This window comes from Gekko japonicus, unplaced genomic scaffold (assembly GCF_001447785.1).
Source record: "Gekko japonicus isolate JY-2015 unplaced genomic scaffold, Gekko_japonicus_V1.1 scaffold1327, whole genome shotgun sequence".
In the NCBI taxonomy this organism is placed as follows: domain Eukaryota; kingdom Metazoa; phylum Chordata; class Lepidosauria; order Squamata; family Gekkonidae; genus Gekko; species Gekko japonicus.
The window spans coordinates 277,933-303,968 of NW_015160879.1; the positions used below are offsets into that span (position 1 = coordinate 277,933).

General features: G+C 42.4%; 1 protein-coding gene across 1 annotated transcript in view; it reads right to left on the bottom strand.

Moving 5' to 3' along the window:
* Positions 1–10,487: 10,487 nt before the first annotated feature.
* The window catches only part of ACTN2 (actinin alpha 2), a 78,720-nt gene continuing 63,171 nt past the window's right edge, over positions 10,488–26,036 (bottom strand). The window contains exons 17-21 of the mRNA XM_015422938.1: positions 24,477–24,656; positions 21,909–22,055; positions 14,840–14,905; positions 13,604–13,762; positions 10,488–11,034 (exon numbers count right to left, since the gene is read on the bottom strand). Of these exons, the coding sequence (XP_015278424.1) occupies positions 10,876–11,034; positions 13,604–13,762; positions 14,840–14,905; positions 21,909–22,055; positions 24,477–24,656 (711 nt within the window). The 3' untranslated portion in view covers positions 10,488–10,875. The remainder of the gene's footprint in view (positions 11,035–13,603; positions 13,763–14,839; positions 14,906–21,908; positions 22,056–24,476; positions 24,657–26,036) is intronic.

Consider the following 26,036-nt stretch of genomic DNA (forward strand, 5'->3'; position numbering starts at 1 on the left):
CCCGTTCTTCTCCCTCGAATGCGTAAAAGAAGAAAGCCAGTTCACCGCTTAGAAAGGCCCTACACAAAATGTTCGACTGCCCAGTCAATTCGTGGAGCGTCGGCGACATCCCGTTCTTCTCTCTCGAATGCGTAAAAGAAGAAAGCCAATTCACCGCTTAGAAAGGCCCTACACAAAACGAAGAAAGCGCCTGCGCGACTCTCCCGTGCGCAGACTCACATGAAGTTGGCTGTATTTCCCTAATTCATAAACTGTGCAGGGGATTATGCCGACCCGAGCATTCTCCTCCAATCTTATTGGAGCCCTGTGGCGGCGGGAGGAGGAGCAGGAGGAGTGATCATGAGTGCTGCCGCCCATGGGGGACTCCAGGGCAGGGGAGGGAGGGCGGTATCAAAGAGGAATCTGCTCCGGTAGTATTCAGGATTTGTTCCTCCCGGTGCGGCTTGTGCCGAGCTCCGAGTCTGTAGCGGAGGCATGGGGAAAGCCTTTTCCCGCTTACCCTTCACCGCTCCAAGGCAAGCTGCAGCCTGTTTCGATAGGCTATGATAACCCACCCAAGGGATGTTCTAAAAGGAAGGATAGGATTGCCCATTGGAAACAATGGGAAACACTTGAAGGCCCATTGGAAATCATGGGAGCCAGGAATGCCAATTGACTTGCATGGGCTTCATTGAAATACATTACAGTACAAGTAGAGTTGCAATAAAAATGCAGAATGGATTTTCCATTAGGGTCTCTGGGCGCAAATAGGGGACTCTGAGACTGGAATGAGAGAATGACAGCCCCTAGGAGTAACAGAAGTGTTCTGGGACTGGGATGAGAGACCATGGAGTGGAATGACAGCCCCTAGGAGTAACAAGTGTTCAGGGACTGGAATGAGAGACCACGGAGTGGAATGACAGCCCTTGGGTGTAGCAGGAGTGTTCAGGGATCGGAATGAGAGACCACGGAGACAATCATTCATTGTCTAGAATGATGATAATAATGTCTAGAATGATGATAATAATGCCCCTATATAAATCAATGGTGAGACCTCATTTGGAATACTGTGTGCAGTTCTGGGCACCACACCTTAAAAAGGATATTATAGCTTTGGAAAAAGTGCAGAAAAGGGCAACTCGAATGATAAAAGGGTTGGAACACTTTCCCTATGAGGAAAGATTAAGGCGCTTAGGGCTCTTTAGCTTGGAGAAAAGACGACTGAGGGGTGACATGATCGAGGTTTATAAGATTATGCATGGGAAAGAGCAGGTAAAGAAAGAGGTACTTTTCTCCCTTTCTCACAATACAAGAACTCGTGGGCACTCCATGAAACTGCAGAGCGGTCGGGTTAGAACGGATAAAAGGAAGTACTTCTTCACCCAAAGAGTGATTAACACATGGAATTCACTGCCACAGGAAGTGGTGGCGGCTACAAGCATGGACGGCTTCAAAAGGGAATTAGATAAGCATATGGAGCAGAGGTCCATCAGTGGCTATTAGCCACAAGGTATAGCTAGGGGCTCTGGGGCAAGTGATGCTCTGTCTTCTTGGTGCTTGGGGGGGGGTCAACAGTGGGAGGGCTTCTAATGTCCTAGCCCCACTGCTGGACCTCCTGATGGCACTGGTATTTCTGGCCACTGTGTGACACAGAGTGTTGGACTGGATGGGCCTTTGGCCTGATCCAACATTGGCGTCTCTTATGTTCTTATGTTCTTATGATGTGTTGCTTTTTAATGTTGTTTTATAGATATCTCATCCAAAATTTTATGGCTGGTTTTTAATGTTTTATGCTTTTGTTTTTCACATTGCTAACTGCCTCATACAGGTCTCCAGAGAGGTGATCGATAAATCTCCTAAATAAATAAAATATTTCTTGGTGTACATTTCAAAGTGGGCAAATATTTAGAAATACATGGAAAATTAATCTCAAATCTCATGTAACCCCAAGAATAGTTTAAAACACACATTGCTGCATTTCAGAATGGGTAGCGGTGTTGTTTGTGACAATTGCCCTTGCAAAACTGATCAAGGAAGCACGTAAATCAGAAACAATGGGCTTGAGATCGATGAATGACATGAAATCATTTATTCCTGTTAAATGTAAGCATCTGTTTGAAAGCTATTAGGACAGCAACAGTGAGACCATCAAGCATAAATGAGACCTTGTTGGGCCGGGCCATGTGTGTCATAAAAGGCAATGCCAGGTAGTGGAGATATACACTTTATAAAGGACACAGACAAACACAATTAAATATTTTTAAAAAACTTTAACACATTTCCATTGAGTTTGACACCGCTGCAAACTATATTGATTACTGATAACCAAAGATTGTGCAGGTAACTAGCTGTATGCATCTAAATGGAAAAAGGACATACAGGATATTGGAGAAGCTATCTGGAGGTTCTTGTTCAATAAAGATTATTGGCTCTGACCATACACATTTCAGCCTATTGACCCTCCTCAGTGGTCAAACAGATGATATTACAAAATGGCTCCTGACATTACAATGCAAGAGTCATTTCTTATAAATTGACCAAGACATTTTTTTTCTGGAGGAGAAAGGAAAAACAGAACAAATTGTTAATTAATTATTAGAAATGATAAAATAGAAAACATGTCCCAAAATATATTTTAAGTTACTTAATAATGATTATCGTCTGTGACCAAAGGCAAAGATATTAATCAGAGACCTCATTCTTGATAGTTTGCTGCCATGGTCAGGTACACTTTCCTACAGTAATGGTTCAATTGTGCACCTAATTTTTTAAAAATATATTCTTATTTTAAAAAATGTTTTTTAAAGAACTGATAAGCTGCCTTGTACCAAATCAGATCATCACTCCGTCAAGATCAGTACTGTCTATTCAGACTGGTAGCAGCTCTCCAAGGTCTCAGGCAGAGGTCTTTCCTATCACCTACTTCCCAGTTCTTTAACTGAAGGTGCCAGGGATTGGATCTGGAACCTTACACATGCAAATCAGGCACTCTTCCACTGAACCCACAGTGGCAGCATCTGTAATGAGAGAACAGCCAAGGAAAATGTCCAGTAGCACTTGGAAGCGCTCAGGTGGAGCTGAGAACAGAAGGGAGAGAACTTGGGTAGGACATATCCCTATTCTCTTTTTTTAAGGCTTGGGTAGGACATGTGCAAATAAACATACAGTAAAGGTGGTCTGAAGTGCTATGCAGGTTCAAGGAAGTGAGATCAAACGTGTAAGGTGACTTGTCTTAGAGCAGAGGAGGAAATTGCTTCAGTGTTACCACATGCCAAGCGCACAGCTTTTTTGGTAGCCAGGGATGCAAAGGCAGTGAAGGGACTATCCAACATGGGGCAATTGAGCTTGACTGTGCTCAGAAATGGGCTGTGTGATTGAAATGAGAATCCCATATTCCTTTCAGGAATGGAGGAGGGGAAGCCACAATGACTATCAACAACTACTAGCCATGGTGACTGAGGGGAACTTTCACATTCAGAGGCACTGACATCTGAATTCCAGAGCCAGGAGGCAACATTAGGGCAAGGCCTCAGCCTCTGTGCCCTGTTGTTAGCACTCCAGAGGAACTGGTTGGGCACTGTGTGAGACAGGATGCTAGAGTAGATGGACCATTGGTCTAGTCCAGTAGGGTTCTTTTTATCTTCCTATGACATGGAAAAATAGAATAATATATCAATTGAAATTACATTTCTCACTTGGTCAGAAAAATTTAATGCCACCAAGAGCCAATAGTGATGTAATAGTATGAAGTACCCTACCCCCTTTATGCTAGGCACTGGGTTGATTCAATCAGGATGGAAAAAAGTATGACTCTCTGCGCATGTGTCCCACCACAGATTACGGGAAGGGGAGGGAATGACCCAAAATTCAAATGTGTTGGAGAATACAATTATTACAGCATAATATTGATTACTAGAGGGACACCAGTTTGTCAAATACATACCCAGTCAACCTCTTCATTTAAGCCATGTGGGGATGATTGTTGCATGTAATGTCAGGAGCCATTCTGTAATATCATTTGTTTGACCACCGAGGAAGATCAGTGGGCCAAAATGGTTATGGTCAGGGTCAATAATGGTCATTTTTGGTTGTCATGATACAATTTGATTCTTAATTGAGGCTATCATCAGGGCCTATATCTGTTTTTAATTTACTTTGTAATAAATACACACATTTTTTGTATATGTCAATATTTAATATTTTGAATTTGACAGAATTATTGGGTGTTTACATTCAGATCTTCTTAATCTTTAGGTTCTTAATTCAGTTTAGTTTGGGTTAGATTCCTCCCCCCCATTTTTTTTTCCATTTTCAGTCTTGTTCAATTTTTAAAAAAATTCTGCTTGTTTAGATTTCAGAAGAGACAGTATCAGAATGACCACTCATTGGTATGTAACGTCATGAAAGTTTACAAGATGTATTAAACTGACAGTGGTATCTCTTTTTTTTAGGCTTGGGTGGCACATGGTCCAACCGTGTTGGGAAAGTAAAGTTCCTCCATGTGGGATGGAAGTGCCTCCAAGACGATGAGTTTTAAGAAAATGGTTGTAACAATTATACAAGTGTGATCTGCTGATGTGCCTAGCTGAACTTGTCGAAGAATTATATCTTACAGCCCAACATATACATAGAATCATTGAATCATAGAGTTGGAATTGACCTCCAGGATCATCTAGTCCAACCCCCTGCACAATGCAGGAAATTCACAAATACCTCCCCCCCAACACCCCCAGTGACCACTGCTCCACACTCAGAAGATGTAAAAAAAAAAACCCTCCAGGATCTCCAGCCAAACTGGCTTGGAGAAAAATTGCTTCCTGACCCCAAAGTGGTGATCAGCACTTCCCTGGGCATATAAGAAAGAGCCACAAGAAGTGAACTAAGCACTGATGCACATGTTTACTTGTAACTCCTGCTGTAGTCAGTGGGGCTTTGTTCCACGCAAGTTTGCGCAGGACTGCAGCCCTACTTAATTACCAGAAGATTGTTCTGAATCTGCTGGTCACAGACTGCACACACCAGACATTAGAAAGCTATTAGACCTTGTAAAGAATCGCAATCTAAGGCTTATGAAGTAATCCATATATTAAGGCTAACAGCATGTAGTAAATATCAGAGAAAATAAGGAAAGATTATTTTTCATCAACAGTAGGCTACAGTTATTAGAACTATTACTAACAAAGATGTAAGACTGGCATACAATATGCAACATATGGGGCTCATTTAACTACCCGTTAATGCAGACATTACTAACCAGAATTATATGTATTTGGAAACTTGGTGGCATAATTGGATATTTTTAGGGATACGTTTTTTAAAAAGAATAAACAGCTGTTCTTCTCCCCAAAACTTTAACGTTTGTTTTTGTCTTTAAAATCGCTGGGGGGAGTCTAGATCAATTTCTGTAGAATTAGCAGTTTCAAGGAAGGTAAAAACAGGCAGGTGTGCCCTTTTCCACTCATGATCTCCCCTTCCCCATTTCATTTTTTCCCCTGCCACCTTCAGAAACTAAAAGTATGGCTCGCTGTGAGGAAAAGGCCTGGGGAGGAGAGGTTGCAAGAGGGAATCAGCAAGCGGCAGAAGGGCCAAGCAGTTAAGAACATAAGAACATAAGAGACGCCAATGTTGGATCAGGCCAAAGGCCCATCCAGTCCAACACTCTGTGTCACACAGAGGCCAGAAATACCAGGTGCCATCAGGAGGTCCACCAGTGGGGCCAGGACACTAGAAGCCCTCCCACTGTTGACCCCCCCAAGCACCAAGAATACAGTGCATCACTTGCCCCAGACTGAGAGCCCCTATCTATACCTTGTGGCTAATAGCCATTGATGGACCTCTGCTCCATATGCTTATCTAATTCCCTTTTGAAGCCGTCCATGCTTGTAGCCGCCACCACTTCCTGTGGCAGTGAATTCCATGTGTTAATCACTCTTTGGGTGAAGAAGTACTTCCTCTTATCCGTTCTAACCCGACCGCTCAGCAATTTAATGGAGTTCCCTCCCACGTACAGATTCTCCCCTTCAAACGCCATCCCCGTGCTCCCACATTTACCTTAATTGGCAAAGGTGTTTGAGGATATGGTTGCCAGCCGCCTGGAGAAAAAATATCCTGCACCCTTAGCAGAGGCTTAGTGGGATGTCATTTACCAAATTATGTCATTTTACTTTCATGCTATGAAAACCTTCACGTGTTTATTTCCGCATATTAAGCCTGTATTGAATAGGCTTTTTCCTCCAGGTAAGGTTGCTAGTGCCTCTATTAGGAAACACAGTTCTGCCATAAGTAGTTTTGTCCGTCCCCCGTCCCCTCCATATGTGACAAAGAACAAAGAGATGAGCATCATACTGTGAGGAATAGCACAGCACTAAATCTGAAACAGTAGCAGCCGAAGCAGATTTACACCCTTCTATTCATCAAAGTCAATGGGTTTAGAAAGGTGTGACTTATTTGCTTTGCAGTCTTCATAGATCAGAAATTATTTGGTGCTGACAGGCTTTCTCCAGTTTTATACAGATAACAGAGGATGCTAGATGGTAAGTACAAGGTCAAGTTGGCAGTATTTTTTCCTGGGGTTTTATTTTAAAAATGGACACAGGATAACACAAGCTTTGGGGAGCGAATTTGAGTTTTACTTTCATGCTATGAAAACCTTCACCTGTTTATTTCTGCATATTAAGCCTGTATTAAATAGGCTTTTCCCTCCAGGTTGGTAGTGCCTGTATTAGGAAACACAGTTCTGCCATAAGTAGTTTTGTCCGCCCCGCCCCCCATATGTGACAAAGAACAAAGAGATGAGTATCATACTGTGATGAACTAAATCTGAAACAGTAGCAGCCAAAGCAGATTTACACCCTTCTATTCATCAAAGTCAATGGGTTTAGAAAGGTGTAACTTATTTGCTTTGCAGTCTTCATAGATCAGAAATTATTTGGTGCTGACAGGCTTTCTCCAGTTTTATACAGATAACAGAGGATGCTGGATGGTAAGTACAAGGTCAAGTTGGCAGTATTTTTTCCTGGGGTTTTATTTTAAAAATGGACACAGGATAACACAAGCTTTGGGGAGCGAATTTGAGCTTTGTTTAGCTCACTGTAAAAGTGCCCATTATAAGCAGGCAGAACTGTCTTGTTATTAGCATGCCCAAGAGTTCATGTTTATGTGCAGTCAGGCAGTTCAAGCCTGTAGAGCTTAGATGTAATGATTTCACACATACAAAATAGGACACATCCCGGTTGGTTTCTGTGACAGAACTAGGCTGTCATAGGTGAAATACTCATTATACGGGACTCTGGGAGTTGTAGTAACCTATCCTGTTGCTACAGGATGCCGTAGATTAAGAAAATGAGTCAGATCCACCCTGCAGTTATTTTGATTGACTCATACTAACGGTTAGCACACAGTTAATGAGTGTCCCCATTTGGAGGATATTGTTGGCTTGTCAACTGGACAGTGCTCTCATGGAAGCACATGGCTTTCAGCTGCCTGTTGCTATCTCCTGAGCCCCCACAATGGTTTGCTTCTTCTGAAACTGAGCATGAGGTAAAGGGGGAGAATTTTCCACTGGACAGAGGAGGGTTAGAAACTAGCTGGTCACTGCTGGAGATAATTGTATTGGTGTGACACACAGAGACTGGGAGCAGAGCTTGCTGCTGTTGTCAAGTATGAATCAACCCTAAATACTGGGAAATTATGGAATAATTCGCATTGTCATTTATTGTGGATCCAGAGCCCGATGGAAGATAATGTAAACAGAACAACAAGGAGGTACACAATGGCTTAACTCCGAAAACAGTTGATAGTTTCAGGTGGCTCTCAGCTTCTGTTGTGGTTCTGATTTAAAACCATTATCATAGCCCTATTCATGTTACAGTGAACCCTCATTAAACCTGCGTGTACATGCATACAACCAGCCCCTTAGCCATGGGGGCATTTGAGGGCAACACCCCCCCCAAATTAGCCCTGCCCCCTCCCTCCCAGTCCCCCTCCCCCCCCCTCCCGAGCCCACATGAGCTGCCATGTCTCTTTTCCACAGCCCAGCTGGGTTTTGCCAGCTGTATCCCCAAAGCAGAGCAGGGAGGAGGCAGGCTGCACAGGTGCAATAAGGATCCAGGGTGGGCCATTTGTTTTTCGCTGCGCAGGCCCATCGGGGTGCCACTGTACCCAGTTCACCTCAGCTTCTTTTCCCCCACTCAGCTCACCTCACCTGGTTGAGCCAGGTGGGCACTGCGACTCCCACGGCTGCTTTCCCACCTCCCTGATAGGACAAGAGAACGATATTCAAGCAGACAGGTCTCCTGGGGCACGCTAGTGCAGTTCAGAATGGAGAAGAGAGCAGGTAGCCTCGCCCAACTCACAGCTTCCTGCAAGGAAACCAACTAACGTCTTGTGGGCATCAACAGAAATCTTTCTTTCCAAAAGTGGTGCACTGATGCGAAAGGCAAATGGTTACACAGAGAAAGCAAACAAATGAAAAATGGAATAACTGAGTGGGTCAGAGGATGCGTGCAAATGTTTCGTTTTTATTTTATTTTTTGTATTTAGTTTTTTGTGGGAGGTCGGAAGTGATGTCATGGTGCCCCCCCTCCCAATTTTCTTGCTATAGGCCTGCATACAACTATTTGAAAGAAAGAGCCAACTTGTGTTCAATTTACAAATGGAACTGGGACCAGTACCTGGATAAATGTGGGGTTTCAAACACATGTTCAACTGTGCATGCACTGAATGTAACGTGAAAATTAGTCAACACACGTATGGAAACGTATTAGGTATACCCTGTAAGTGGACTGTACATGTGTCTACTGTAACGTGAACCAGGCTAGTGTGTATAACAGATGCTAAACTATCAAGTGACAAATCCCAGGGCTGATTTTTTTAAAAAACATGATGTTTGTAAGTCTCTCTCTTTTTCTTTTAGAGCCTAAAAATTCTAAAATCCCAGTCAAGATCAAGCAGGGCCAAGTCATTTTGATACACGATATCCAAAGGATGCTGTGTTGAATAACTAGTAATTGGCATACTTCAGTGCAACTCTGCTTCATCGTCGGGCCAGCCATGAGTCAACATCTGTGATAGGGAAGAACAATGCTCCCTCTAAGCTATGGAGTCCTGTGAGCCAAAATTCCCCTTTGTGAGCTACTGGCATTAAAGTTGTGAGCGAGAAGAAGAAGAGAAGAAGAGATTGGATTTATACCCCGCCCTTCACTACCCAAGGGAGTCTCAGAGCGGCTTACAAACTCCTTTCCCTTCCCCTCCCCACAACAGACATCCTGTGAGGGGGGGGGCTGAGAGAGCTCTGACACAAACTGCTCTCTTTCAAGGACAGCTGTGCCAGAGCTTGTGACTGACCCAAGGTGCAAGTGGAGGAGTGGGGAATCAAACCCAGTTCTCCCAGATTAGAGTCCGCACACTTAACCACTACACCAAACTGGCTCACGAGTGATTTGACTGCTGCATAAATTAGTTTGCTCTGGAGGTCATCCTTCCTGAGCTTAGACAAAAATGTGTGAGCTGGAGCTAGCTCACACTAACTCAGGTTAGAGGGAACACTGGGGAAGAATATATCAGTACTCCTCATGACCAAACTTCTTGTTATTGTTGCTGTCAAGTCACAGCTGACTTATGGCAACCCCCCTTAGGGTTTTCAAGGCAAGAGACGTTCAGAGGTGGTTAAGCCATTGCCTGCTTAGCTTCCAAGGTCAGGCTTGTCGGTACTATCCAGGCCAGGGTATGACCAAACTACCAATGCTAAATTTATCTTAAGTTCTTGTGGAAAGGAAGGCCATGAAAAGAAACACAAAGCAGACAACCAAATTGAGAGCAGAACAAAGAAAAGATACCAAGTATTAATAATGTTTGAAGATACACTGAACTCATCTCAACTCTGTAGCCCATATTAAAGTTTGACAAGCAGACTTTATTTAGTAGGCACATTTTTAACAGTACTGGGTTGTACAGCTTTTCGTTATTTGTGAATATTTCCATTTGCGTGCATTGCATTTCCCCCCCCTCCCCCGGTGACTGCTAGGCTTCAAGTAAAAAAAAATATTGCTTTGCTTTTCTGAAGTCTGTTGAAATGGAAAAAAGTCAACAATAAACTGTCAGACAAACTGCGCTACTTAAACAACGAACTACCACCATGACACACAGCATTAATCAAGACCAGATACAGCAGGTACATGGTAGAGAACAAACACAGAGAGTTTCCTAATATCCCGTTTGTTAATGTTGTGCCCTTTCAGCTGCCAAGTTAAAAGTCAGGTATTGCTTTTGAGGCTAAGGTTTTCACTTATCATCAGCTTGCTGGCATCAAAAGTCTTTATGCCACTACAAAGGTTGAAGATCCAAAATAGCATTTCACATTTCAAAAAGAGAGGGGTTTTGCTGTTTTGTTTTAGCTACATTTTTGGTTTGACACATTTCCTAGCCTCTCTCATATATGCAGCTCCACCTGCGGAAGCGTTACCGAATTTTATATCCTTAGATGAAAGCATTACCTTGGCATGAAAGCAAAAAGCAGAGGGAGACTGCAGAAGACTCTCCTACAGCACGAAGAACTCATGAGCAAAACATTTCATAAATATTACAATTGCAGAGGATTTGATTTCAAATGGTTCCAATATATCACTTTTCCTGAGGCTTTCTAACTCAACACAGACAGAATTTTTTTCCTGTGTGTTTTGCTTTTCCTTTAAAATACAGCTGGGTACTTCATTTGGGAAACCGTATAATGCTGACAGAGTAAATACAATATCAAATGCTGCACACTTTATATGGTATAGTTATTTAATGAATGTACCTGCTAAATTTGAGAAACTTGCTTTGAAGTCAGCTTGCCAAAGAAGCAACAAGCTGGAAAGTAAAGTGTTTATGTCAATTGATTAAGGTGGCCATAGCCAGTTACAGGTCACTCTCCCCATACAATGCTGATGAAAATGAGGTATAATCCAAAGCCCCAGGAACAGCACCTGGACCCTTGTACGCTGGCATCCGTTTGATACAATACTGAGCTTGTTCAGGTGGCAGTTCTCGAAGCAACTCATCAGCAAGAATATAAAGCTGCAAAGTTTTAAAATGAGAAGTTTAGTTTTCCGTGCAACTGCTCACAATCAGGGGAAAAAATGAAGTATTTTTAATGCATACCATATAGAGGCAATATGGGAATGAGCAAAAAGTCTAGAGGAATCTGTTATGCCATACATCACCTAATATAGCAAGCTGGTACCTTTTCCTACCAGATTTGCTAAGGTATGTCTAATTTTACAGGGCTCTGATAATCAGTGTAACTAATTCTCACATGCCACATGACACCTTCTGATTCCTCAGTAATCCATATTGTACGCTACAGGAATTGTATATTGTGCAAAATCGTGCAGAGTATGGTACCATCATCTTCTTTGCTTCCCACATTACCCATTTAGGTCTTATTAGAATATGTGTATCTGCTGTAGAAATATGGCCCAAGCTTTAATTTAAAAAATAGCACAAGTATATGAGAGTCAAACCAGACAAGACACTGGAACATCTATGAACAGGTCTACTGCAGGTTTTTAAATAGGAAGGTGGGTTGTGTTGGGCAGGGACCACTTCCCTCACCCTTATCCAAACTTCAGTTGGCCTCATTTGCCCAATGGCTGAAATATACAGATGCTAAACAGTTATTTATACTTGTGGCTGGTGGCTATTGGGGGGGGAGGCTCTGAGGCAACTGCCTTCTTGACTGAAGACTGTCCTGTCCCCCACTCTGGCCTCTCCTATATATTCTCTAAACCCCAACTATCAACAATCGAGTAAAAAGGGGGGCACAAGTTTTGATTAGAGGATTGGTAAGCTATATGCTCCCTAAAGGCCTCTTATTTGGAAACCTGTTAGAGCAAGGCTGTACTTATTTGTAAGGTAAATAGAAGCCACTTTTTCCTAGATAGTTGACTACACAGACTAGACACAGATGGAGATGATCAACAAAGTTTTACTTAAAAGAAAAAGTATTTAATAGGGTAAGTGCTTTGTGTGCTTGGCTTCAATATATAAAGTAAAACTGGCTCTCAGCTTCACCCCCAAAGGTTTACAAACTCCCCCCCTCCGAGTGTAACTACTTTGTAGCTGAGCCTAAAGTAAAGGAAATAAACCTTGAAGGGAGATTTGATTCCCCTTTTCTCCAGACAGATCACCTCAGCAGGTTTAATGCTGTTCTTTTACCACAAAAAAGGTGCAGGTAAAAGCTTCCCTTGTTCAAAAGCCAGTCGAATCCGACTCTAGGGGGTGCTCATCTCCATTTCCAAGCCGAAGAGCCAGCATAATTTAGGAATCAAGATGCTTATTTGTCACACTAAAACAAACTTTTTTCCCTAAGCCAACTCCCAAACCCTAACTAAAAAGCCAAATAAAAGCCTGGGTAAACTAATGCTCCTGTCCAGAGCCACGAAACTCTTGTCTCAAGAAAAAAGTTTTTCTTCACCCCACTTAAACTGAGGCTGGCTCACCCCTCCTGTCCAGTGGAATCCCATGGGCTCTGATCGATAGAGGACCAGTTGGATTTGCCTGAAGCCAAAATCACAAGGATTTGTTCAGAGCCCTGGAGGAGAGCCAGGACTTTGAGGGATAATTACCACAGCAGCCTATTCCCATTAGAGCTGACAACAGCTCCTGGGGTGCAGGGGGCAAGGACTGAGACTGACAAAACAATGCAGGAGAGAATGGCTAAGCCCCCCCCCCCCATTGCCCCAGCACCTGCAGCTGCTATTCTGCACAGGTCTCCCAACATCTTGTCTAGTTAAGTCCTAATTGTACTAAGATGCAAGAAAATAGCCTAAACATTTGTGGGTAGTTTTGCTAACTGCTTAGAAATCAAAGAAGGTTGGAATGATTAAATAGAAGTCTGCGATCAATATAACTCAATTTTGGCACCTGTGCCTTCATCGCTCGTGGTGTCCCAAAGGTTTGAATCTCAGTTTCTAATACACAAGTTCCTGTTCCTGAAAAGAGGGGGGGGGACATGGCTTTCAACTGATCTCTCCCTCCCCCAATGATTTCAGCCAAAACAAAGAAATATATATGAGTTTCTGCTCTTAAACAACCTCCTCAGAGATTTTCAAATTCACTTTATATTCCCATTGCTTTCATAATATGTACTGTTATGTCACATGCCAAATACAGAATTGTCCATCTAGTTTATTGGTACCACTGTGCTTCTGCATTCAACATGAATATTCTCTGATGTACTCCTTTAATTTAGGTCCTTTCCACACTTCCATCTTATCCCTGGTTTTTTCAGAGTTCAACTCGCAACACAATACCTTGCATTTATCCCTGGTTATAACAGCATCCGTTTATCTCGGGACAAGTGTGGGGCAAAACCAGGGTGACCTCAATGTAATGTGGAAGCAAAAAATACCCTGAGATAATTACAGGGGTGAACTCGAGTGTAGTGCAGAATGTAAGTTCGGGGACAGGGCTGAGCCAGGATTTAAGGTCTAGTGCTGAATCACCCTTAGTGACCTAAAGCACTTTGGTCACACTTCTCGCATTTAATTACTGTTGCTCTGTGAAAGCAAAGGAAGCTGTAAACAGCCAAACTTCCAGCATATGGAAGATTCCATCACCTAAGACAAAGACCAAAGACACCAACCTTATCTGAAGCGAGAATCCTGAAAGAAGCAATCACTTGTTCAGCAGTATCAGTGTCTGCAGTCTCTCTGGTCATGAAGTCAATAAAAGCCTGGAAGGAGATGGTTCCTTGACCATTGGGATCAACCAGGGCCATGGTTCGGGCAAACTCTGCTTCACCCTTAGATACAATTCAAAATCAGTGATGAAAGTAATGATATAAAACAAGTTAGCAATTCAAGTTAGTACACATACTAACTTCTTATTTATTTATTTTTTTAAAAAAATATATAAGATTAACTGAGTGCCAGATGTCTCATTACATTTTGTGTATGTTTAAATAGGAAGAAAATGGTTTGTAGCTATGGACCACAATCCAGTAAACAGCTCAATAACAAAGCGTAAGTCTGCTGAAATCATGCACTGTCTGAACTGTGGCATAGAAACCATAGCTAAATGCAATAAATAATTACCCTTTTTTAAATAAAGAGCTTGCCTAGGTTTAATTATTTTTAAAATATAGAGAAGTTGACCAAAATTAATATGTTATATAATATTGTATATGTGCATACCCCTGTGGTCATATAAAATATTTAGAAATGTATATATTTGCATAATTTGCTGTTACAGCAATGAATAACTGTATTTGATAGTAGAAAAGAATAGAGTCCAGGAGCACCTTAAAGACTAACAAAATTTGTGGTAGGGTATGAGCTTTAGTGAGTCACTACTTTGTATACAGCTAGAATGTGAGTCCATCTGTCCTATACATTGGAAAGTGGAGTGATTTCAGACGCCAAATGACATTAGCACCCAAATGACAATAGAAGGTGTGATTGGATTAGGTGTGACATGCAGAGAGGTAATAGGGGTGGAGAAATGAGATGGGAAATCTAGGTCTTGATTCAGTCCAGGTGGATGCATTGTCTTGAGTTTCATTATCAGTTGCAATTCAGTAGTGTCTCTAATCTCCCTTTGAAATTCCTTTGTAAGATAATTACTACTTTTAGGTTCGCACCTGAATGTCCTGGAAGGTTCAAATTTTCCCTCACTGGTTTTTGAATGTTATGGTTTCTTATATCAGACTTATGTCCATTAATTCTTTGATAATCTAGCATTTGGGATAATTGGACTTTTAAATTCTACCACAGTATTCATAGTGTAAAAGAAATACTGGAGACACTGCTAGGGCACCTATAATATAACTTACTTTCTTGGTAACATGTAAAACTACATTACTGTATGCTAAATTTCATACCAAATCATAACCCATCGAAATTAAACAAGCTCTGAAATCATCATGGTCCATAAGCCCATTCTTCTTCTGTTGGTGGGAAGGAGTATATGGAATGCCACAGCAAGATTTGAGGTATCAGAAGCAAGGAGAAGGCCATCACCATTCCCATTAAGAAATCCATCATCAAGCCATTAGGATTTTCAGTCAAGGACAAGTCCAAGGAGATGCATCAGTTTTAAAGGACAAAGAACAGATACAAACAAACATATCACCCAAAATAATGGGTGAATGGAAACAAACACAGAGAGAAAAGAACAGACACAGAGAAGAGAAAGAAGAAAAAGATTAATGTCCTTGAATTAGTCAAGGTCACTTACCTCAAGCTCATTTTGTTGTGAAGATGCAATTCTTTTCTCAGTTAGTGGGGTATGGAACATTATTGAAAAAGTTACCCCACTATGCAATGCCTATTACATTACTGATGAAGAATACCCACAAATTAATGCAGTCTTTCAAAAAAATATGGAGATAGATCAAGATGGGTAGCCATGTTAGTCTGTAGCAGTAGGAAAGAGCAAGAGTCCAATAGCACCTTAAAGATTAACAAAAGTTGTGGCAGGTTATGAGCTTCTGTAAGTAACTGCTCACTTCTTCAGATACAGCTAGAATGTGAGTCTATCTGTCCTTATATCTGACTCACAAAAGCTCATACCCTGCCATAAATGTTGTTAGTCTTTAAGGTGCTACTAAAATAATATACTCAGGCCCTGGTCACACGGGCAAGATATCGCGGGGGGGGAGGCGTGGCTAATTGCCCCGGCGCAGTTTGAGCCGTGATTACGCGATCAGACGTGCCGGCGGCACACCATGGGGTCCGTCCCTCTGCGCCAGCGGGTAAACGAGGGTGGTGATCACACGACGATCCTGCAGTGCGGCGAAGAAGTGGCACAGTGCAATCACACCAGCAATGGCTAGGCGCTGCTGCCGTGACAAACGGGGTCATTTTTTTTAAAGCCAAAACGGCACTTTCGCTTTCCTCTTTGTGCGCATGTGCCGTTGGGTGCTTGTGCGCATCTTGTGGAGACGTGAGGGGGGGAAATCCCTGTTTGCAAAGGGACATGGGCGGGCACCGGATGCCACCACTGGAAACGCGATCAGACGCCAGCCCTTGCCCCGCAGTTTCCGGAAACTAGTACCTTGGAGGTACTAGTTTTTAACTCCGCATCTTCGGCGGGAAGCCTCGGGTTCGCCACGGGAGCTCTATGCTTCCCAGATGTTGCGGTGTGATCGCACCCGGAAAATCCACCTATTTTCCGTCTCTGTAGCGTGGCTAATGCTCCGTGTGACCGCAGCCTCAAATATGTTCTCAATGGAAATGTGTTTCTCTATACCCTGGTATTTTTTTAATGAAACACTCCTTATACAAGGCTTATACAAGGAAAGCTATCAATTATAACACTGGCACATGTGGTGGTAAAAAAAAAGACATCAACAGTGAAAAACAAGTTATCTGGGAAAACTTGAGAAAATACTCAACTATTCAGAAGTTGTTTGAATATAGACCAAATAGTAGCAGGAAGCAGAGAATTCCAAAAAGATAACAATAACAGAAGGGCTGTGTAGGTGAAAGGGTAAAAAGGAGACACAAATCAGAAGAATGAAGAGGAGGGAACACAGAGGTGAGAAAGATTTAAGGTAAGGAGGAACCAGTTAGTGAAGTGACTGAAAAGTAAGAAAGAAATTTTTAAATGAACTATGAATGTATCAATGAAATCTCCAAAATGGAGAAGTGGCATGCGGATGGTACAGCTGCTATTATTATTATTATTATTATTATTATTATTATTATTATTATTATTATTATTATTATTATTATTATTATTGGTACAGCATGCTTGTTTTTTTAGGCTGAGAGCTGCTATCTCTATGGCCCAGCATTGGTCTGTCACCCTAGTTCAGGCCTTGACAGTCTGTAATCCATTAACCCACAGGCAGCTATGAACTGTGGCCAGTCAGGTGGCTTGACAAATTCCCCCACTTCTGTTGTCCCAGGTAGGCAGCCAAGTAGGATATTTATTGAGCCACTGCCATCTCCCCATGGGTGAATCTATACGGTGATGGGCAGTGTTCTGCCTAGTGCATCACAAGGGGACAAGGCTGCATCTGCTAGAGACGTCAAGTAGGATATTTATTGAGCCACTGCCACCTCCCCATGGGTGAATCTATACAGTGATGGGCGGTGTTCTGCCTAGTGCATCACAAGGGTACAAGGCTGCATCTGCTAGAGACATGGGGTTAAGCAGAGCTCACGTTTGCTCATTCTCCATTACCATCCTTTTGCATGTTTGGGCAGAAGACGTGGGCAACCTGGATTCAGTTATGACATTCACAGGACTGTGCAGGGATGGTAATGGAGGCCTAAAATTCTCTATAGGTTTGTCCGTCTAGAAGCCACAATTGCATTTTAAGCAATGCACAAAGGTGAACGCTTAAATTTGTGTATTGTTTAAACTGCAACTGTGTTTTTGTAGACAGATATACTGTAGACGCAGTCGGGATACCCTGAACCATGTGCAGGGTAGGGGGGCGCAGCAGACGGGGGGAGGGATTGGGACTCCAGGCCACCCTCCCTGTGCAAAGAACTTCACCAACACTCTAAGAACAACTAACGCCTCTTTATTCCATCTTGGCTTACAGGTTGTGCCCTTCTGCTCCCATAGTCCCAAAGCTGAGGGGCAGTTCTCTTCACTCCTCCCACCTCTTGGCATTCCCCAGCTCCTTGCCTCCTCTATACACCCCAGGCTCTGCCTGTCCCCACCACCACCATGATTTCTTTAGGGCACCCAGCTGTATGTGGGATTGCCAGGCCCAGGGGTACAGGGACATGGGGTGTGACATCACTTCTAGTAAAACCTAGGAATTATATCAGTCCTCTCTAGGAATTGCCAAAACCTAAGGTTTTACGACACAGAAAACTTCTACCACTGACAGTAAAAGGTAAAGGTTCCCTTGCTCGAAAGCCAGTCGAGTCCGACTCTAGGGTTGCGGTGCTCATCTCCGTTTCAAAGCCGAAGAGCCAGCGCTGTCCAAAGACGTTTCCATGGTCATGTGGCCAGCATGACTAAACACCAAGGCGCACAGAACGCTGTTACCTTCCCACCAAAGTGGTACCTATTTATCTACCTGCAATTTCTTGTTTTTGAACCACTGACAGAGGCTTCTATTTTTATTTCTTTTCTCTCACCCTAGTGTACAGCCATGTTAAGAAACAGATGGGAAACCTGTACTGTTCCCTTGGGAAGGAAGGACCAATTCCTCTGGCTACCAGTTGCCTATGGTTCTTCTAAAGCATAACAAAAATTAATTATAATGAAAAAGAACCTTCACAAATGGCATGTAGGGAAGAGGCACTTGACTATATGGTACTATATTCAACAGGCACTCATGACACTTGGAGGTTTCATGTGGCAATGGAAACAATTACTGGAATTGAATTTTTCCATATACAAAATATCGTAATTTGAATTATTAGAACATTCAATATTCCCATATAAAAAAGCATTACCGTGAAAGAAGAAATCTAGATCATGGAGAACAGATGACTAATTCCAGACTGGTAACCACGTAAGAAATGACTGGCTTTTATTGTGTAAATAAACTGCAGCATGAAAGGTCTTCTCTCATACACACATGCATATACACATCTCCTCGGTATTACAGTCTAATTTAGTTGGCCCAGTGTCAGGGAAACCAGATCAAAGATAATAATTTGCTCTGTTGCGCATAAGTATTTAAAGCCAATTTTTCTGGTAAGATCTTAATTTTATGTCTCTTTACTAATTGTCCTTCACTAAATTAAACTCAGGAATTCCTTTTATTTTTCTGCATAAGTACCTCATCCAGCACTCTTAGAAACAATAGACTTAATTAGATTAAAAGCAATTTGGTTTTGCAGCTCTTTCTAAATAATATGGGCATTTCCCCAGGCATGATATACTTGCTCTACAGAGCAACAAAAGACCCTTCAGATATGTCTATTGACCAGGCAGCCATAGACCCATTGTATAACTGTACCAATTCATTCATTTTTTGCTCAGCCTGAGGGATAGGCATCAACCCATAGGGTCAGTCCTTCCATTTTGTGCTTTGTACAGGGGGTGATGCTAAAACAATGATAATGACTACTGGGATGCCATGGTTCCCTCCAAAGAATGACAGGAGTGTCCTGATTTTCCAAAGGACCCTTGGAAAACATCAAAATAAAGGTGATCTGTTATAAGCTGAGATCCAATAGTCATTCTCTGTCAATTGTTTTAGCAGTTGCCCTTTTGTACAACGCCTTACACGTTATTGTTACAAAAAGCAGCGGGAATGGCGTAACATTATGGATAAGGGCTGAGGAATGGCCGTGGTTCATGAAGTTGGTATGGAATTTAAGTAATGCTAGGATTATCATGTGCAGATGGGATAGAATTTGGAAAGTTGTCAGTTAATATAGAAGATTTTCTGAATTTCAACTAACAATTCCCAGGGTGTTGATATATCAACTAATAGAAAGTGACCTCAGCATTATCCTGAGTTTTATGCTCACAAGTTAGTAAAGGTGTTTTCAGTCTGTCGGGTTCTGACTCCCAGAGATCGGAGTCTGGGGCTGCCGCACCCTCCAGTGCCCTTATTGTGGTAGATCACAGGTGCTGTCTCAGTTGTTGGGGAAAGAGGGTGGTTGTTGCTCACCCATGCCCCTCTCTTCTTCACCATATGCCTCTTCCTCTACCATTTGGGAGAGGCCTTCCCCACCCTCCTTGACTGTCTGGGGCCCTACCATTTAAAGGTGTGCCTACAGGTGGGTCTGCCCTAGGCTCCACCAGTGCCCTGCTAAAGAGACAGGGGCAATGGGGAGCCTGCATACTTGAGAAGCACCTTAGTTGGACTTCTGGTTTATGGCGACACGCTGGCAGACGCATCTCCTAGACCTCCCGGGGATGTGATCTGCGCACCAGCGGAAACGAGGAGGGGCGATGGGTCGCTACCCCCCCAGAGCCTTGGCAAAAGGCTCCTAGGCATGGGGCTTTTGAGGGGTGGCCTCTTTGCCAGTGCGATGCTGGGGAATTGAGATGCTCCTCCGCCCCGACGGGAATTGAGGCGCTTCTCCGCCCCGACGCTGAGTGTCCATATGGATATAGAGCCGCTGACCAGGACAAACCTTTTTCACAATACAAGAACTCATAGGCGCTTAATGAAATTAATGAACAGTAGGCTTACAAGAGATAAAGGGAAGTACTTCTTCACCCAAAGAGTAATTAACACATAGAATTCGCTGCTACAGGAACTGGTGGCATAGACAGCTTCAAGAGGGGATTAGATAAACATGGAGCAGAGGGCCATCAGTGGTTATTAGCCACAAGTTATAGATGGAACACTATGTCTGGAGCAATGATGCTCTGTATTCTTGATGCTGTGGAGGCAATAGTGGGAGGGCTTCTGGCTCTGCTGGTGGATCTCCTGAATGGCACCTGGATTTTAACCACTGTGTGACAGAGAGTGTTGGAGTGGATGGGCCACTGGCCTAATCCAAAATGGCTTCTGTTATATTTATATGGGGTCTGAGGGATCAGCTTGCTCAGACTCCTGATCTTAGAAAACCCAAGAGGGGGAGAATTGGGGAAGGTTCCCAACTGTCCCCACCACCACCAGGATTCCTCTAGGGCACCCAACTTTTTTGATATATGAATTCCCTTTCACTAAATTCTGCTGTGATCACACACACTAAATAATCCACTTTCAATCTACTTTCAATGCACTTTACAACTGGATTTTGCCAGTTCACACAGTAAAATCCAGTTGGAAAGTACATTGAAAGTGGATTATTTAGTGTATGTGATTGCAGCACTATTCCAATTAATATGTTTAGAGGAAAGCTATTCTATTTCATTCTATACACAATTTTAATATGTGACAGCCTTACAATGAAGATTTCAAAGTAGGTCATTGTTTTAATCTTAAATTAAAACCTCACTTTATAGTCCACATAAAAACACACAATTGTTTCAGTACCTTAATAGTTTATGTTCGATTTTAACAGTATGGCACAATCCTAACCTTGAAATGAGTCTTTAATTCATCAGCATAATAAATTTTGTGATTTTAAAACACCATTTAATAATTATAAGGCGAGGAGCCACCTGAGCTGGCTTATTGCAGCCTCAGGGCTCCATATCAAAGGGTGGCTGCACATCAGCATAAAAACACTTTGCCTCAGAAATAACAGGGAGGGGGGAGCAAGAATGTAATGAAAGTGCAAGGGACAGGAACTGTATCAAAGATATTATTATGTACTTCCAGGGCTATTTTTGGGCAGGAACACACAGGAACAGAGTTTCGGCTGGCTTCAGAGTTGTCCACGCCCACTTCAGCCAAAACCTCTGTGTGCATGGCTACAGAGGGAAGGCCTGGAGAGCGACCCCCCCCAGCGACTCCGAGACGGGTGGGCCAGGGGGGGCTCTGGAAGGATCGGGAAGGCATTTAAATGCCTCCCCATGCCTTCCCCGGCCTGTCCAAGGGCTAGCTTGCCCAGGCTTGCCTTTCCCTTCAAGGGGAAGCTCACCCAGGCAAGCCAAGGGAAGGCATGGGGTGTGGCCTAATATGCCAATGAGCTGCCCTGTCAGGGGTGTGGCCTAATAGGCTAATAAGTTTCTGCTGTTGGGTATGGCCTATTATGCTAATGAGTTCCTGTTGGGCTTTTTCTACAAAAAAAGCCCTGTGTACTTCTAAAAGTATGAAATATTTAGCTCTCATACTGGTACAGAAGTGAGAATGGATGGGAAACGGGTTGTCCAGGAATAAGACATTTGAAGATGTTCTGGGGCATTTCTAGGCTACAGAAAAGGTTTCTGAATGCAAAGTAGTTTGGAGATATATAGATCTCTTTATACCTGGTTGCTGGGGAGTTATTATTACATATTTCCAAATTTTGTGTATGTTTTAAAAAGTGTATCCTTTAAAAAAAAACACAGTCGCAGATAAACACATAGGTGGTTTCTGGAATACTCCCTCCAGGTTAAAAGAAAAAGAAAACAGATTAATACCGTACCCTGTCAAAGTGATTAAATGATGCTCGGAATTCATTCATTTGCTGTTGTGTGATCCCTTTGGCATCCCTTGTGAGGATCTGATTCGCCACTTCATTGATAGTCCGTGCAATGGTGGTCAGTAACAGCTCCCATCCAACACGAATATGCTGTAGCAGAAGGAAAAAAAAGATGTGCTTTAAGGATAGCCTGGCAGAAACTGAACTGAAAGATTTATTGAAAATGACTGGAAAAAGTAGGGCTAAAATGAAAACTCAAAGGAGTTATCAGATCATGTGGATAGACTGTATTGCACTATAGTGTTCAAGCAACTGACAATATTTTTAAAAGTCCCCCAAAGCCCTCTGGTGGCATTGGGCTGAGGGGGAAGGGCTGAGGCAAGGAAAGTGCAGTGACAACTGCTGTATGAATGTTAGAAGGTAAAGGTTTCCCTTGTTTGAAAGCTAATCAAATCCAACTCTAGGAGGCAATGCTCACCGTTTCCAAGCCGAAGACCCAGCGTTGTCTGAAGATGTTTCCGTAGTCATGTGGCCAGCATGACTAAGCGCCAAGGCGCATGGAACACTGTCACCTTCCCACCGAAGCAATACCTATTTAAATAAATATCTATCTACTTACAATTTCTTGCTTTTGAACTGCTAGGTTGGCAGGAGCTGGGGCCAGAGACAGGAGCTCACTCCATCATGCGGCACTAGGGTCTCGAACTGTTAAACTATAGACCTTCCGGTCTGCAGCTCAGCGTCTTAACCTTTGAGACACTGCGGCTCCATGGAGAATAATTACTGTGTGAAAACTACCAGTAATCACTTATACTCTGGTTGTTTTCCCCATCTTTCCTGTGATCTTTCCCAACCCTGCTTTTCTGCGATGTTTTGGGAAAGACCAGAGCAAAGCTGGGATCCATGTCGATGGAAAAAATCAGATCATCCTGGTCTCACCTACATCATCCCCCTTTCACCTGTCTCTCTCTATATATAGATAGATAGATATAGATAGTTATAGATAGATATAGATAGATATAGATATAGATAGATATCACTATATCATCTATATATCTAATAGCGAAGTTGCCCCCGTGAGTGCGGATCGCTAAATCCGCGCTCCGGGGGCACTTGGGAGGGAGGTTTGTGCACACGTGGGGCAGTCCCCACGTGTGCACAAAAATCCAAAACGCCGCCTCGGAGCTGGGCGGGGGGGAGGACCGGCCTCGCCGCCGCCGCCTCAGGGAGACCGAGCGGGGGGGATGGAGGAGATGGAGCTCTTCTTCCCCCCCCCCACGAGTATCGCGGGTCCCCCTCTTGTTACTTTTATTTTCTTCATATCTACCCCACCTTTCTCCCCGATGAGGACCTAAAACAGCTTACGTGGTCCTGTCCTTCCCTATTTTATACTCATAACAAGCATATGAAATAGGTGAGGCTGAGAGTGGGTGACTGGCTCAAGGTCACCCAGCGAGCTTCCATGACTATGTGTGGCGATTAGAACCTGGATCTCAAAGATCCTAGTCTGACACTCTTAACCACGGGTGGACAAACTGCAGTCTGATTTAATGTTAATAAAAAGCAAATCTGCATATTTTTCAATAAAAGCATGTGTGTAATATTTGATCATGTCTTGCGGCTCTTAAACATCTGACGTTTATTCTGTGTGGCTCTTACGTTAAGCAAGTTTGGCCACCCCTGCTCTTAAGTATGACACCACATTGGCTCTGTAACATTATAGTAATGTGTCTGCCTGGTTGTCTGAAGTACCATCTTTGCCTTTTTTTAAAAAAGTCTGTAGCATTTTTGTTGTGGAGAAAAGGGGAAAGGCATATCTATGCAATAAAATGAGTTGGAAACTTACTTCATTAACATGAAACATCAGAAGTCAGAAAAACTGATAGGCAGGTTGTGGTAATCAGTATTCCCTCTAAGCTGAGTTAGTGTGAGCTAGTTCACAGTTTTTTGGCCTCCGGTTCACACATTTTTGGCTTAGCTCAGGAAGGATGGCTCCAGAGCAAACTGATTTATGCAGCAGCCAAATAGCTTGCTCACAACTTTAATGACAGTAGCTCACAAAGTAGAATTTTTGCTCACAAGACTCCACAGCTTAGAGGGAGCAATGCCTGTGTCTGTTCTGGACACCTGAACCCCAGAGTCACTTCCCACCGGGAGGGGGGGCTACCATCTTAATATATCATACATGGCTTCTGTGAACCTGTCAGCTACCAGTCAAGTAGGAATTTAGCAGTTCCATCAGTTCATCTCCAGGCCAGAAAAAGTTCTCACACTAACTCAGCTTAGAGGGAACACTGAACATGAACATATCTGTCTTAAAATATACAGATATGCTTCTACCGTGTCTAATTTTACATCTATAAGATGTAGATAATTCTAGCATATTTGGAGGATTCCTGTTAGTATTATTGAATATGAAATGTTTCATGCTTCCTAAAAAGACAATAAAATGTTTATCATCATTATCTTCTAGTCCACATACACCAACTTGAAAATAATAGAATATTAAAACTGTTTATCTGAAATGGAACATTTTATACTCAAAGGGCACAGAAAGGACTCCACACCTACCTCCATTGTATAATTTGTATGCTTATTATCAAACACCAAGGCCTCTTGTAGCAGTTGATGATCTCCTTCCAGTTTGTCAATGTTGTGTTTGTAGTTGATGAAATTTTGCTCATTCTGCTTTAGTTGATTCATCTGGTCTTCTAAGTGCCCTCCAATTTCAACAGAGCTTCGGGCAATTTCCTGCCACAAGGCAGGGAGGAGAGAGAATTTAGAAGAAGAAGAAGAAGAGATTGGATTTATACCCCGCCCTTCACTTGGAGTCTCAAAACGGCTTACAAACTCCTTTTCCTTCCCTTCCCCACAACAGACACCCTGTGAGGTAGGTGGGGCTGCGAGAGCTCTGACAGAAACTGCTCTTTTCAAGAGCACCTCTGACAGAACTATGGCTTGCCCAAGGTCATCCAGCAGCTGTGAATGGAAGAGTGGGGAATCATAACCAGTTCTCCCAGATTAGAGTCCACACACTTAACCACTACACCAAACTTTACAACAGCTTATAGTTAAACAATCCAAAATAGTCACATTTCCCCCAAAAAATCTACTCAAATACTTAGGAATATATCCCACGAAACAGAATGATACATTATTTAAGGACAATTATGTGACAACCTGGTCTAAAATGCAAAAAGATTTTGAAAGATGGTCCAAATTACAACTATCTTGCCTAGGAAGAATTTCTACTATAAACATGAATGTTCTACCAAAATTAAACTTTTTGTTACAGATTATTCCAGTTTCAGTTCCTGAAAAGACTTTGACAAATAAATAAATTTGTATGGAACAACAAGAAGCCAAGAGTAAGATTTAAATTACTGCAGGATGAGAAGAAAAGAGGTGGTCTGGCAATACCTAGCATTAAATTATATTACCAAGCTGCTGGGCTAGTTTGGATTTCAGATTGGATCAGAAATCCTAATGAAAGATTGATAAAATTACAATCTTCAAATCTCAGTGATCGACTACATAGCTATTTGTGAATTAAAAAATCTATATCAAAAAACAAAACCCAACATAAAAGACATATTATCAGAAATAGCTTATTTAAAATTTGGGAAATGCTACGAAAGAGAGTCAGCACTACAATTCCATTAATAATGTCACCAATAGATGCTTATTACGGCAATTACACAAGGAAAAATACGATATTATAACTTATGGTGATATGATAAACTCTCAAGGTGGCATCAAGACGTGGCAAGAGATTAAATAAGGAGGAAAGGAGATACAATGATGGATATACTTTCAAATTGCTTCCAAGTAAAAAATGATATCTGCACTAAGAGAGGAGCTATTAATTAACTGACTGATTTTGAGAAGATTGTCTCACAATCTAAAGTTAATTTATTAGGATGAATTTACAGAGCTATTACTTCCATATGATTCCGAAGGAGAACATGATTAAATGGGTGCAAAATTTAGGTGAGGAAATACAGTTTCAGTGTTGGGAAAACCTATGGATTAAATGTATTAGATTCACTGCTGGTCAAGCATTAAGAGAAAACTGGTACAAGATGTTTTATCAATGGTACATCACCCCAAAAGATATTGCTAAGATTGACA